The sequence below is a fragment of the Saccopteryx leptura genome, chromosome 1 (genome assembly GCF_036850995.1).
Source record: "Saccopteryx leptura isolate mSacLep1 chromosome 1, mSacLep1_pri_phased_curated, whole genome shotgun sequence".
NCBI classification, from domain to species: domain Eukaryota; kingdom Metazoa; phylum Chordata; class Mammalia; order Chiroptera; family Emballonuridae; genus Saccopteryx; species Saccopteryx leptura.
In genome coordinates, this window is record NC_089503.1 from 174,264,021 (window position 1) to 174,278,737 (window position 14,717).

Below are 14,717 nucleotides of genomic sequence, written 5' to 3' on the forward strand. Positions count from 1 at the left end.
CAAAAAAATTCACTCACTGTGGTTTCCTTCTTAAACCAAAGACAGAAAAAGTTGTTTTCAAGGAATAAATGGTTTGCCACATAAATGGATAGTAGGAAAAAAAAGTCCTAAGAATAATCATGCTTAATAACCTCAGGAACATTGTTCAGGATAAGAAATACACCACTTTCTAATGCCCCACAAGACTGTAGTCAGGGTGTGGATATTTACGGATATGTCCTATTTCCCTGTTTCCACTGATGATTCATGGAAGTCCTGATTCTCCACCTGGGCAGGGCCCTCCTCTGCATAAGCCTCTCCCAGACAGGAACAATAGGCCTCAAGGCGGCACAGGAGAATCAGAGAACACGGCTTTGCAAAAAAAAAAAACCCACACACACTTGGGAGGTGGGAACCTGTTTTTAAAACCTGTTTCCTGCCTGACCAGGTGGTGGTGCAGTGGATAGAGCGTCGGACTGGGATGCAGAGGACCCAAGTTCGAGACCCCGAGGTCGCCAGCTTGAGCGCGGGCTCATCTGGTTTGAGCAAAAAGCCCACCAGCTTGAACCCAAGATCACTGGCTCGAGCAAGGAGTTACTTGGTCTGCTGAAGGCCCGTGGTCAAGGCACATATGAGAAAGCAATCAATGAACAACTAAGGTGTTGCAACGTGCAATGAAAAACTAATGATTGATGCTTCTCATCTCTCTCTGTTCCTGTCTGTCTGTCCCTGTCTATCCCTCTCTCTGACTCACTCTCTGTAAAAAATAAATTTTTAAAATTAAAAATAAATATAAATAAATAAAACCTGTTTCCTGAAGGATGTCTCTGCTATAAAGACAGTGTGTTTGTCTAGGCAGCACCCTTGGTTAAATTTTAAAAATAAAAAGACATATACAAAGGAAAACTTAAAAACAAAAGTAGGTATAAGTTACAATAGAAAAATATTTTTAGTAAATCAGAAACATTCAAAGAAGGAATGATGGCCTGTTCTCAGGGATTTTGCTTCACTGCAGAATGAATGGCAATGAGTTATTATAGACATGAGAGCCCTGCCCTTACCAACCCCTGCCCCCCCACCAAATATCCCAATGAGAAGCACCAGTATAAAATCCACCAGAGGGAAAATACACAGACAAGTTATTTACCCTTTACACTAACTGTGATATAGGGATCAATGCACTGCCCGGCATCTTTTAGACCGATTTTCTCGATTCTGATAGTGAGTAACGTCATTCCTGGTTCTGATGGCAACCTTGGTAATAAAGTACCTGGTAACAGAGAAACAACAATCAAAATGAGCTCCACCAATAGTTTCAGAGTAAAAATTTTAACAACATAGGAAAGATAGAACCTTCCTCTTAACTGACTTAGTAACCAGCCAGGCATTACTCTGGTTTCCAGAACTCCCAAACACTTGATGTTATTCTTTCCATATAAGTATTTAATTAGATACCAGATAGATCTGCACTTTCATACTTCATGTTCAAGACTAAAGAATTACTAATTCACGTTTGTTAAAAATTCACTTCAGGCCTGACCAGGCGGTGGCGCAGTGGATAGAGCGTCGGACTGGGATGCAGAGGACCCAGGTTCAAGACCCCGAGCTCGCCAGCTTGAGCCCAAGGTCATTGGCTCGAGCAAGGGGTTACTCGGTCTGCTGAAGGCCCATGGTCAAGGCACATATGAGAAAGCAATCAATGAACAACTAAGGTGTTGCAACGCGCAATGAAAAACTAATGATTGATGCTTCTCATCTCTCTCCGTTCCTGTCTGTCTGTCCCTGTCTATCCCTCTCTCTGACTCTCTCTGTCTCTGTAAAAAAAAAAAAATTTTTTTAAAAATTCACTTCAGTCTAGGAAGCCCAATTATACATTACCCTATAATTAATAGATGATATACTTTACAAATATTCATTCATATCTCAATATGAAGTGGTTGGACAGAAAAAGCTTTTAAAATATTTGTTATATTATTCTAAAGTTTAAGAAATTTAATACCACAATCAAGCAACAAGTCTTTTAGTTACTATGGATGGAAGAAATAACATGCAGTTTAATATTTCTGTATCTAATTGATTCATTTTAGTCTGATTTCCCTCTCCCTTCCTCATCCAATTCTATCGATGTCTTCTCTCAGAAATCAGTCCTGAGAATGCCACTTAAAACCACAAGAGCAACTGTATGCTTAAAATCTTTTCCAGTCATCAATTTTTTAAAAGTGAAAAAACACCCAGAATCACATAAGAGCCCACCCCACTGAGAAAACGATGTAAAGTAAGAAATCAACTGTCCAGCTTGTTCATTTATTTCAAATCACCTGTGGATTTGTAGGTGTCATCAGCCTCCACCGAAGGGTGATAATGATGAGACCAGCCGCCACCACTGACATTCAGTATGTGATAGGCACTGCGCTAAAAGCTTTGTGTGTAGACCTTGCCCACTCTTCACAGTGACCATACATGCCAGGCACTATTATCCCATTTTATAAATATATTGAGTTTCAGATTGGTTTAAGAAACAGGTGCAAAGTCACCTAACTAGTAATTGTCAGGTTCTAGACTCAAGCTCAAGTATCTGCTGGTTCAAGCCTATGTTGTTCACACCCCATAATGCCCAAAGGAGTACTACAAATACTGAAATATTACTATGCTTTTATTACCAAGAAAGTTACCTAGATGACATATATGTTGTATTTAACTGTACTGTACAGCTTCTAGAGTCTATTTTAAAATGCATCACAACAGACCCTGAATGGGTAGCTCAGTTGGTTAGAGTGCCAGGGGTCCCCAAACTTTTTACACAGGGGGCCAGTTCACTGTCCCTCAGACCGTTGGGGGCCGCCACATACAGTGCTCCTCTCACTGACCACCAGTGAAAGAGGTGCCCTTTTCCGGAAGTGCGGCGGGAGCTGTATAAATGGTTTCAGGGGGCCACATGCAGCCCGCGGGCCGTAGTTTGGGGATGCCTGGTAGACCATCGTCCCGATACACCAAGGTTGTGGGTTTGATCCTTGGCCAGGGCACATATAAGAATCAACCAATGAATACAGACATGAGTGGAATAACATGTTGGTGTTTCTCTCTCCCTCTCTCTAAAAAAAGCATCACAATATTACAGCATATTGCTATACTTCTTAATGTGAAGTGGTTTACACAAATGAAGGCTGCACTGTCTAACAGAACAGAGAAAACAGTAATTGGGAGAGGCAAGAAATTCATCTAGGTACCTGTCCTAAATTATTTATAGGGAAGAAGGAGCCTCATCGAAATCTTCTACACCTAAGAAAGGTTGGTCATACGTTTTTTGTTTTCCTAAAGCAAGATGGGTAAAAAAGGGTATTTGCTCAGTACTCATTCCCCTGGGTCCAGTTGTAATGACCACAACTTGATTGATTAAAGAAGTAACAATATTGCACAGGAAAGAGTTTACCAGAGCAGTATTGAGACTGCTACTCTTAAAAAGGCATTTGCAAGGTCAGCCCATGGCTAGTGTCTAGAACAGGGGTCCCCAAACTTTTTACACAGGGGGCCAGTTCACTGTCCCTCAGACCATTGGAGGGCCGGACTATAAAAAAAAACTATGAGCCCTGGCCGGTTGGCTCAGCGGTAGAGCGTCGGCCTAGCGTGCGGAGGACCCGGGTTCGATTCCCGGCCAGGGCACACAGGAGAAGCGCCCATTTGCTTCTCCACCCCTCCGCCGCGCCTTCCTCTCTGTCTCTCTCTTCCCCTCCCGCAGCCAAGGCTCCATTGGAGCAAAGATGGCCCGGGCGCTGGGGATGGCTCTGTGGCCTCTGCCCCAGGCGCTAGAGTGGCTCTGGTCGCAACATGGCGACCCCCAGGATGGGCAGAGCATCGCCCCCTGGTGGGCAGAGCTTCGCCCCATGGTGGGCGTGCCGGGTGGATCCCGGTGGGCGCATGCTGGAGTCTGTCTGACTGTCTCTCCCTGTTTCCAGCTTCAGAAAAATGAAAAAAAAAAAACAAAAAAAAACTATGAACAAATCCCTATGCATACTGCACATACCTTATTTTAAAGTAAAACAAAACAAAACAGGAACAAATACAATATTTAAAATAAAGAACAAGTAAATTTAAATCAACAAACTGACCAGTATTTCAATGGGAACTATGCTCCTCTCACCACCAATGAAAGAGGCGCTCCTTCTGGAAGTGCGGCAGGGGCCGGATAAATGGCCTCAGGGGGCTGCATGCGGCCCGCGGGCCATAGTTTGGGGACCCCTGGTCTAGAACTTGGATTTGGGAGGGTTCCCACCATCTCATTAAGAAGTCCCTATGTCTAAACTGTCTGCGTAAACCACCTGGCTTATGCTGAATAGTTGCTTTCCTCTGGGAGTGTGGCATTTGGGCCAGTGCTAGGCAGAGGAAGGTTATGTGAACAGCCCCCAGGAACAGCTCTAGGCAGTCTCTAACGTGCTTCCCTACAAGACAACATTGCACATGTGTTGGGACAATTTGTTGCTGGAGGAACTATGCACAACATACACTACCGGAAGGACTCCCAGAAGCTTGCACCTGGCTTCCTTCCTTGAGCGCCTTTCCCTTTTGCTGGCTTTGTTCTTATATTTTTCTCACTATAAAGAGCTATGCATACAACTATATACAGAGTCCATCCAGTAGGTCACCAAACCTGAGGGTGGTCTTGAGACACCAGACACTGTAGATACTTTCAGACTATACTCTAAAATAGCTACCGCCAGTAAGATGGCTATCAACATTTGCATCAGACAAACACAGATTCTGGAGAGGTTTTACTCCCCACTAGCAAGTCCCAAAACAGGTTCCAAACATCTTCACCTGGAATTAAGTAATGTGTGCGTGTGCGTGTGCGTGTATATATATATATATGTTTTTTGTTTGTTTTTTTTACAGAGACAGAGAGTGAGTCAGAGAGAGGGATAGATAGGGACAGACAGACAGGAACAGAGAGAGATGAGAAGCATCAATCATCAGTTTTTCGTTGCAACACCTTAGTTGTTCATTGATTGCTTTCTCATATGTGCCTTGACCGTGGGCCTTCAGCAGACCAAGTAACCCCTTGCTCGAGCCAGCGACCTTGGGTCCAAGCTGGCTTTACTCAAGCCAGATGAGCTCAAACCAGATGAGTGCACTCAAGCTGGCAACCTTGGGGTCTCGAACCTGGGTCTCTGCATCCCAGTCCGACACTCTATCCACTGCGCCACTTCCTGGTCAGGCAAGTAATGTATATTTTTAAACAAGCGACACCCACCTGGAACTCTAGCAGGAAAGGAATCAAGAGACCCCGCACCAGCACCGCCCTCTTCTTCATCTTCTTCAAATTCCAAATGTTCTTCTTCACCAGGTGCTAGAATTCTTCTACATAAGAAAGGACAGAAAAAATAGTGAGCTCAGGCCCTGGCTGGGTAGCTCAGTTAAATAGAGCATTGTTCTGATACACCAAGGTTGTGAGTTTGATTCTCAGTAAAGGCACATACAAGAATCAACCAATGAATGCATAAATAAGTGGAACAACAAATAGATATTTCTCTCTCTTTCTCTAATCAATCAATCAAACTTAAAAAATCAGTGAGCTACAAAACTAAGTATACTAGCAAAGCCTCATAACTACTTATTTCCTAGCTAAGATGTTAATATAAAAATGTTGACAAACGTAGGTGTAAAATAAGAAAATAAATATTGGTGTGCATTTATTTTACCTTAAGGGGACAGGCTGAACATCAAATGGGAATTCTTTATTATATGTAAGAATATTCTTTAGGACTAGAATAAAAAGAGAGAAAAAGCAACATGAATTCTTCTGTGAATCAAAATGTAAAATTTTACCAGAAATGACTGTTTTTCATCAATTTTACTGTGCATATTAATAATTTCTAAAAATTGCCCATCTTTGTCCATTGACTTACAGATCTTTGCAAAATGGAAAATATCTGTAGCATACTCCATGTACTGATAATTTCAGAATACTGTCAGATCTCTAAGGAGAGTAAGTCCCAGTCTCAAAGCCCTCACAGAAAACAAACCCCCAGATCATTCTTCTATGTACAAGGTCCCATGTGAGACAAGGGAACCAGAGACAAAGAATGCCTCCCTCCTAGGGTGCGTCAATTAAAAGACTGACGTCAAAGATGACCAATCAGAGGTACATGAGCATGTCTTGTCTATGCCCTGATTAGATTTCCCCTAAACTTCATGAAACTGACAAAGTTTGGTATATCTGGTTATTAATTCTCATATTTAAACACACACACATATATGCATATAAACGTTCAGTATCATTTATAAAGATAAAAGTTATTACATACATATATGCACACATATACAAAGAGCGATTTATCCTAAAAAAAAAAGTCTTCAAACAACACAACACAGCACCACCTCCTGTATCACAGTTGTGCTCAGTAATTACATTCTGGCACGTAAACTCAGAGGGAGATGTTCCACACTTCTGCCTATGTTTGAAGAGGTGCTATAAGTATGTGCCTAATGTGTTTCCAGTAACTGCCTGCAATTATATGAAGGTGAAGTACTAATGGAATTATCGGGGCAATTCAAAAAGTTCCCATGATTTTATACTTACCTTATTCAACCTAATTTTGGAGTCCAGCAGCTTAAAGCTAAAATAGGTTATGGCATTATTTCATCCCAAAGGAGGAAATCCCAGCGTACATGTTGCAATTAAAGGACTTCAATCGGAGTCAGATTTGTTTACCAGACTTCTGGTCATATATGTACCTCTACTAAGTCCCTTCAGTGAGACAGAATTCTGAGACCTGTGTCTAGATTCTCATTTATTCTTATTCTCTCTCTCTGTCTCTCCCTCTCTCTCCAGCTGTTACCCTCATCCTTCCTCTTGCTCTCTTCTTCTCAACAAATGTGCCTTGAAAGCTCACAAAGTTCCATAATGTTTTAGGTACTAAAGATATGGTAATGATCAAGACAGAGGGTTCTTACCCTCACATATGGATCCGAGGCTCCAGTGAGGCGAGGCAAACAATACAACATGAGCTGACAAATTAACAAGGTAATATCAGACTGTCCTTAGTATTTATAGGCTACAAACAGGAAGACTGTGCAAGAGGAAGAGGGAAGAACTTCAGCTAAGGTGGACACGGTGGGCCTTCCAAACCAAATTGTTAGAAGACATGTGAGCCATGGCTAAGAGTGAGAGGAACTGTCTGGAAGAGCTCTGGCACCAGGCCTTTCCAAGTATTAGAGAACAGGCGGGAGCAATGACACAGGCTCTGAGGCAGGAACTTGTCTGGCTTGTTCAAGGAACAGAACAGACTGGACAGCTGAAGTTGGAGAAGCTGGGCGGATGTGGCAGATATTTGAAACCCGATATAGTGATATTATTAAGGATTAATGTAAGAAAATTAAATGACTAGTACTTTCACAATCTTAGTTTTAGTGTACTTCAGACAATATTCTCAAGAAATTTTAAAAACCTTGAAGGAAAACTACATTAGCAAAATAAAGCAACCAAGTCTCACATATTGAAAGGTACAGTCATTCATTAATTTTCCTTTTCTTAGTCTTAGTCTTAGAGGAGGCAGAGGCTAGTTTGACTAAGTGCACACAACTTGAAATATATCAAATACCAATTTGTAGAAAATGATTAATTCTGAAAAAACAATTAACTCATAAGTGCCTACCTTTAATAAGATCAATTTTATAGAGCATATCCCACTGAGATATACTATACACACTGATGTTCCTTCAAGGGGCAATAACAAATTAAAATCATCTAAAAAGACAGTAAGTACCAAGAAGTCCAGATGAAAAACACTATATAAATTCAAATTATAACAGACTGAATCCCAATAATGCTACTTTTCCTTTCCATTCCAACCCTTAATCATTTTTTTTAATTAAGTGAGAGAGGCAAGGAGGCAGAGTCTGTCTTGAAGGGATTCCACCTGGCAAGCCCCCTACTGCCCATCTGGGGCCGCTTCTCCTTTGCTCAGCAACCGAGCTATTTTAGCGCCTGAGGCAAGGTCATGGAGCCATCCTCAGTGCCCGGGGCCAACTTGCTTAAACCCTTCGAGCCATGGCTGTGGGAGGGGAAGAAAGAAAAAAAGCTAGAAAGACAGAGAAGTGAGAGGGGGAGGGGAAGTAGATGGTTGCTTCTCCTGTGTGCCCTGACTGGGGAATCAAACCTGGGACTTTCACAGGCCAGGCCAATGCTCTACTACTGAGCCAACCAGCCAGGGCCTCCAACCCAATCTTAAAAAATAAAAATAAAAACAAACAAAAACAAGAAATAGAAGGCTAATACAGACTTAGTCCAACCTTCTACTAATATATGCATCAATAATTTCTCAGGAGCTTGAATTGGAGAACTATGATGTTTAGGACTGACATCAATATTGCATCATCACAGGCATTAATACAGAGTACAATGGAAGAAACACAGGCTCTGGGGTCATTTAGAACCCTGATCAAAACCCAGTCCTGCTATTTATAGGCTGTAAGGTCACAGGCAAGTGTCAGGTAGCAAAACGCAAGTGAGTGGATTTATCTGAGTGCTTGGTAGATAACTGCTTCTCTAAAAAATGTCAACCATTATCATCAATGAAAGATCCTTTGAGGCAGAAGGACAAAAACTGGACATGTTTATAGGAAGAAATAATAAATACCTAAATATAAAGGATGTATAGTTATCCTACATATCTATTCAACTTTAAAGTTTTATTTGGAAACAAACTGGGGGGAAAAAAAACTAAGGGAATATAGTGACTAAATAAGGTGACAAAATCTTGATTGTGCTTATCATTAAAAAAATTGAACATTATAATTTCTTTAGAAGCATTATCTAACCATTAAATAACCATTAAACCTATCAATATGCTTATCTTAAAATAATAGTGTATATAACCAGCTGCAAAAGACCATATATCATATGGTTCCATTTATATACAATGTCCACAAGAGGCCAATCTATAGAGACAGAAATTAAATCAGTGGTCACCTGGGGCTGGGATCTGGGGAGTTGGAGGTAAATGGGTAAAGGATAATGGGCACAGGGTTTCTTTCTGGGGTGATGAAACTGCCCTAAAATTGGCTGGGTAATATTCAATACTGTGCCTTCGCCTGTATGGTCAACATTTCCTCTAACAGACCATTAATTTGAACCAGCAAAAAAATTTCTTTAGCAGCATCCTAACCACCAAATATTTGAAGAAGTTGTTTACTTCAAAAGAGCATTCAAAAAGGGAAAGTAAAATGAGGACAACAACATAAAAACACATTTTGTAGAGCAGCTCAAACAGCTTGAACTGTCGTTTTTGATGACGTGGTATAAATGGGCCTCAATGACTATAATTTGAAATTCTCCAGTAGACTCTACTAAATATGCTTATCAAAGTAACTGTAGTCTTATTAAAATGATTAAAACAAGATAAAGGCTAAAATGTACAGATACGGTAAGTACAACCTAGAATCAAATTTTTCATATTCTAAATGAAGGTAAACCAAATAAAATTTACTGTAAATATTATAGGAATTATAAAAGCATAAAATATCACAAAGGACTAGGTATTAACAGAAATAATACAAATAAGCATTAATGCTAAATAACCTTAATATCGTTAATAAATATTTTTTGAAAGGAGTAACAGTAAAATTAAAAATAAAACTTACTTGGTTCTAGCTTCTTAAGGTCCTCCAGTTTAAATTCATCTTGGGACTGTGTGGACTGAATTTAAAATATGCATATTACATCTTTTTATTATAAAGCTTTAGCTACAATCCATGTTGTTTAAGTAGCAACTAAATATGTAGTCACAAAGTAGCTAAAATAAATGAGTTTTTTTCTTGCTTTTGAAGTAGAAAATGAAAAATTCGAAACTGATTTTTGTTTGTTGTATTTTGGGAACATTAAGACTACCAATGACAGAAAAAAAAATTTTAAGTTATAACTTTTATTTCTAGTTTATAAAATATAAACAAAATCTTTTAATCAGCTTAATGCATGAATTCCTATTGTTGTAGAACTTTGAGATAATACTGCTTTTAGCAGGCATAACTAATGTTTTATCAGAGTAGTTCATAACAATTCCTTTTCCTTAATTCTGCACACCTAACAGCTGGTGGTTTCCTTACATCAGAAAGAGAGGAAAAAACCAGTTTACCTGTAAAGCTGCACTTCGTAATTCCAAGCATGTTGCAATTTTGCCTATGGTTTTCTGCAGGGAAAAGAGAAAGCTATAAATGCCAAACATAACCAACTGGTAGTTGTCAAAATCAAGTTAATTTTTATTGATAAAGAAGGTATACTTTTTAAAAATAAGTTAAATTTTATTTTAGTATCCTGCAGATTTTAAAAAGAAAAGGAAGCAAAAGGCTGGGAGAAGAGAGAAGGGAACTATGTATTTTCTCCCGACTTAACCTGCCACAACCGATTTTAAATCAAGTTTACTTTGACGACAGCATTAAGATATGACTTAAAGCAGTGGTCCCCAACCTTTTTTGGGCCACGGACCGGTTTAATGTCAGAAAATAATTTCACAGACCGGTCTTTAGGGTGGGACTGATAAATGTATCACGTGACTGAGACAAGCGTCAAGAGTGAGTCTCAGACGGATGTAACAGAGGGAATCTGGTCATTTTTTAAAAATAAAACATCGTTCAGACTTAAATATAAATATAACGGAAATAATGTAAGTTATTTATTCTTTCTCTGTGGACTGGTACCGGGGGTTGGGGACCACTGACTTAAAGGACAATTAGAACAATTTCTGATATCTTCCTTCCCCAGCTCTGCCTTGTCATCTTCTCCATAAAGCCTGAAATTCACTAAAAGATTTAAAAGCAAAGATACCTTGAAATTGAGCAGAATGGTGTAATTTAATTTTGACTAAATCCAATCCTGACTTATTTAAATACACAGGCAATACTAAGAAAAATTAATGTTTGTGATGAATGGTGGCCAATTTTACAGTCAGATTTTTTATATAATACGAGCTATAAAATGTATGTAAGTGAGTAGGAATAGTTCTTGCCATTAATAAGCTCAGTTCTATCATGTAAGATAAGATATGTCCAGAGACAATGTAACACAAAAAAGAGACATATGATTTTCTAAGATTCGGCAAAGTAAGCCATTTAATGTTGAAGAAACAGGACGAGACCATGTTTCAGTAATCCAGCTCCAATGACTGGGCAAATTTTTAAAACAAAAATGTTTAATTGTTTGTCATGGTTCGGTTGTCCCAAACTAAAAACAGGTTTGAAATATGAAGTTTGTGTGTGATGGGGACAAGGGTCGTTCAATGACTAGCTGAGGACCCTGTTCCTGCTTTAACAATAAATTACACAGAAGGTTTTTGACCACAGAATGACTATCATATCTGCCCTTTAAGAAGATTGTTGTGACAATAGTATCCATAGGTTGAAGTAGAAAAAGTAAAAGACTAAAGGTAAGATCAGTCAGGTTATTTCAACTGGCCAGGTAAACGGTAATGAACAAGAACATGATTGACTAGGGTGAATATGAAAAGGAGGAGACCCACAGAAGACATGTTGGTAAACACAGGCAGCGGAATTAGGCCAATCAAGACTTTCAAATCCTTCCAAAAAAGACACCTCTGAAGTTTTCATTGGGACTCAATCCAGATCATAAAAGGAAGTACCCGTGTACAGTATTTCCAGTGCCTTTACAATGAAATATAATGAAGACAAAATACGTGTTGTTCTAAATGTATAGATACGAGCGAGTAAATTGGATTAGGTGGTTTTCTCTTGTCAATTTTCTTTGCAAGATAAATGAAGAGCAAAAGGAGTAACAAGTAAAATCCTGGCCCCTGCCCTTAGGCTGGTGGGCATTACTGCAATTATACAGACAATAAAAAGCTGATACAGCAGCTCACAACATAAACTAATACTGAGCAAGACATGAGACTTGGTTCAGGCACAAGTAACAATATTTACCTCCACAGTCTGAAAGTTCCTTTTAATCCCAATTAAGAGTATATAAAACACCCAATTTTATTCTGAAAATTTACATTTAAAAATTTCATTTAAATATAGTAAGTGCAGGCCCTGGCCGGTTGGCTCAGTGGTAGAGCGTCAGCCTGGCGTGCAGGAGTCCCGGGTTCGATTCCCGGCCAGGGCACACAGGAGAAGCGCCCATCTGCTTCTCCACCCCTCCCCCTCTCCTTCCTCTCTGTCTCTGGCTTCCCCTCCCGCAGCCGAGGCTCCATTGGAGCAAAGTTGGCCTGGGCGCTGAGGATGGCTCCATGGCCTCTGCCTTAGGCACTAAAATGGCTCTGGTTGCAGCAGAGCAATGTCCTAGATGGGCAGAGCATCGCCCCCTGGTGGGCATGCTGGGTGGATCCCAGTTCTGGCGCATGCAGGAATCTGTCTGACTGCCTCCCCGTTTCCAGCTTCGAAAAAATACAAAAAAAGGAAATAAAAAAAAGGAAATAAATATAGTAAGTGCAAAATAATTCAAGATACTCAGATTTATTTACACTCCCAATAGCTGTTGCATAAGAATCAGGAAGTCTCTTCTACATAAAATATACCACCCCCTAAATCCTCATTATTCAAATATAACACTCAACTCCCACAAAACTAATAAATAATTTTAAACATAAGTATAATAATACTAATGGCTAACAACTATAGAGTACTTACTAAGTGACAGGCTCTCCTAAGAGATTTGCAAACATTAATTCACTTAATCGTCACTATAATTCTATCAGTTAGATGCAATCATTTTATAGATGTGAAACTGAAGAAAGAGATTAAGTAACTTGTCCTAGACATCAATTCTTTCTATACAAAAGCAATATTAACAAAACTATCCATTTATCTTATTACCATGTTCTTTTACAAATGGTCTTTTAACAAGGATTTTGTCTGTATTAAGTGACATAGACCAATGAGTAAGTTTTTTAAAATATTAGTTAACTCCTTTTCCTTCTTTACTATAAAATCCATTTAATTTGATGCTTTTGACTTTTAAGGTAAAATGTAGTTTAATAACCATGAGTCCACTAATAACCCATTTTAAAATCAAACGCTTCTTCAACTTAAGCAGAAGCAACAACTTTTTAGATGCAATCTACTGAACAAAATACCAGCAGGCATTATTCATAACTATTTTAAGGGACCACACCCAACATCAGAATTAAAAAAGGAGTGAAACGCTATCATTTTCCAATGTAGCAATGACTTTTAAAACATGTAGCATTTACTGATGTCAAAATCAAGTGCTTGCTCCTGTAACTGTCTCCCCTCTCTTAGAAACATCTTCACAAAAATGATTGAGAAGCACAAGGTCACTTGTGTCCAAGTGTAAGCACTGCCTATTCATTAATGTACATTAGGACCAAGCACTGAAGGTAAGTGAAGTTTAAATTTAGAAATAAATTATCAGCACTTCCTTTAAATGAATTGCTCACACTTCATATGGTATAGAAATGGAAAAGGTTTCCATTTTCAAAATATTGTCCATTTTAATACTTTATCACTTGATTCAAAAAGAGCAGTTGAAGAAAAAAATAAAATAAAAATTAGACAATTAAAGAGCTAAGTTAATTTTCCTAAAACACATTCAAATTAAATAGGTTTTAGAAATATATACAGTTGAAGTAGTATAGATTCAATCCAGACTTAATTTTTTAGACTCAACTCAACAGTCAGTCATCAACTCTCTAGCTGGGGGGACGCAGGGAAGAGAGGAAGACAGGGAGGGGCAGTAGAAAGGGGAGACCTATAAAATACTATATAAAACAAGCATATAGTGCTGGAGTTCTCATTACCACCAATTTTGACTCAAAACAGGGAAAGATTTTCTGAGCATCATGAGACATCATGTTCTATTCTGCCCAGAAACTTACATGAGGAAGTCTACACCAAAGGAAGGAATTTAATGGAACGAAAGCTTTTGGCAGCTGTTCTCTGGCTACTAAACCCAGTTGTTATTATGACAAAACTACTGAGAATTGAAAACTAAGTCAACTAATCATGAGGGAGGATCAAGTAAGAATCATAGTTTCTTACTTCCCACCAAAAATTTTTGAGAATATTATGAGTAGAAAATCCCTATGAATATTTGTAAATCACCAATTAGTAAAGTTTAGAGAGATCACTAGTTCTGCTTTAGAGTCCTTTAGAATTAATATAAATATTGTGAAAATGTATGTTATTCTCTCAAAAATTAGGATTTCTCTTATCTTACAATACTAATCATATATCAATAAGTATCAATAACCTAAGGTTAATAACAAAGCATCTATTCATCAAATATTTTTGAAAGCTTACTGTGAGCTAAACAGCAAAAAGCTTCATATAGAAAGTATTTTAGAAATATGGTTGGTTTTTTAAAATCATTCTTTTAAAGCCCCACAAATTACTAAATAATTGCCATAATTCTCAAATTTCCCACCACTACAAAAACAGTAAAAGCATGAAAATATATAATTCAAAAGAAAAAAACCAGAGAACAATTTTGCTTAGAATAACTTAAGGAACATTCTCCATTTCCCTCTTTCGAGGAAAACACAATCTAGTTTCTCTTACTTCGGCTTATGTGCGAGGTCTAGTGTCCAATTAATTTTGCAGACCTAACAGCTGGTTTCAAAATTTCCCATAACATGTCCTTTAGAGAACACTAAATCCAATGAAGTGTTCAGAAACAGGAGGAGGTGTACTTTCAAAAGCAAACAAACTTCAACCTGGAAATGCTGAGGTCGCCGGTTCGAAACCCTGGGCTTGCCTGGTCAAGGCACATATGG

General features: G+C 38.8%; 1 protein-coding gene across 1 annotated transcript in view; it reads right to left on the reverse strand.

Annotated features, from left to right (window-relative positions):
• Positions 1–14,717, reverse strand: part of AIDA (axin interactor, dorsalization associated) — a 31,528-nt gene that overhangs the window by 6,215 nt on the left and 10,596 nt on the right. The window contains exons 3-7 of the mRNA XM_066380850.1: positions 10,107–10,160; positions 9,616–9,670; positions 5,673–5,736; positions 5,225–5,331; positions 1,127–1,249 (exon numbers count right to left, since the gene is read on the reverse strand). Coding sequence (XP_066236947.1) covers positions 1,127–1,249; positions 5,225–5,331; positions 5,673–5,736; positions 9,616–9,670; positions 10,107–10,160 — 403 coding nt within the window. The remainder of the gene's footprint in view (positions 1–1,126; positions 1,250–5,224; positions 5,332–5,672; positions 5,737–9,615; positions 9,671–10,106; positions 10,161–14,717) is intronic.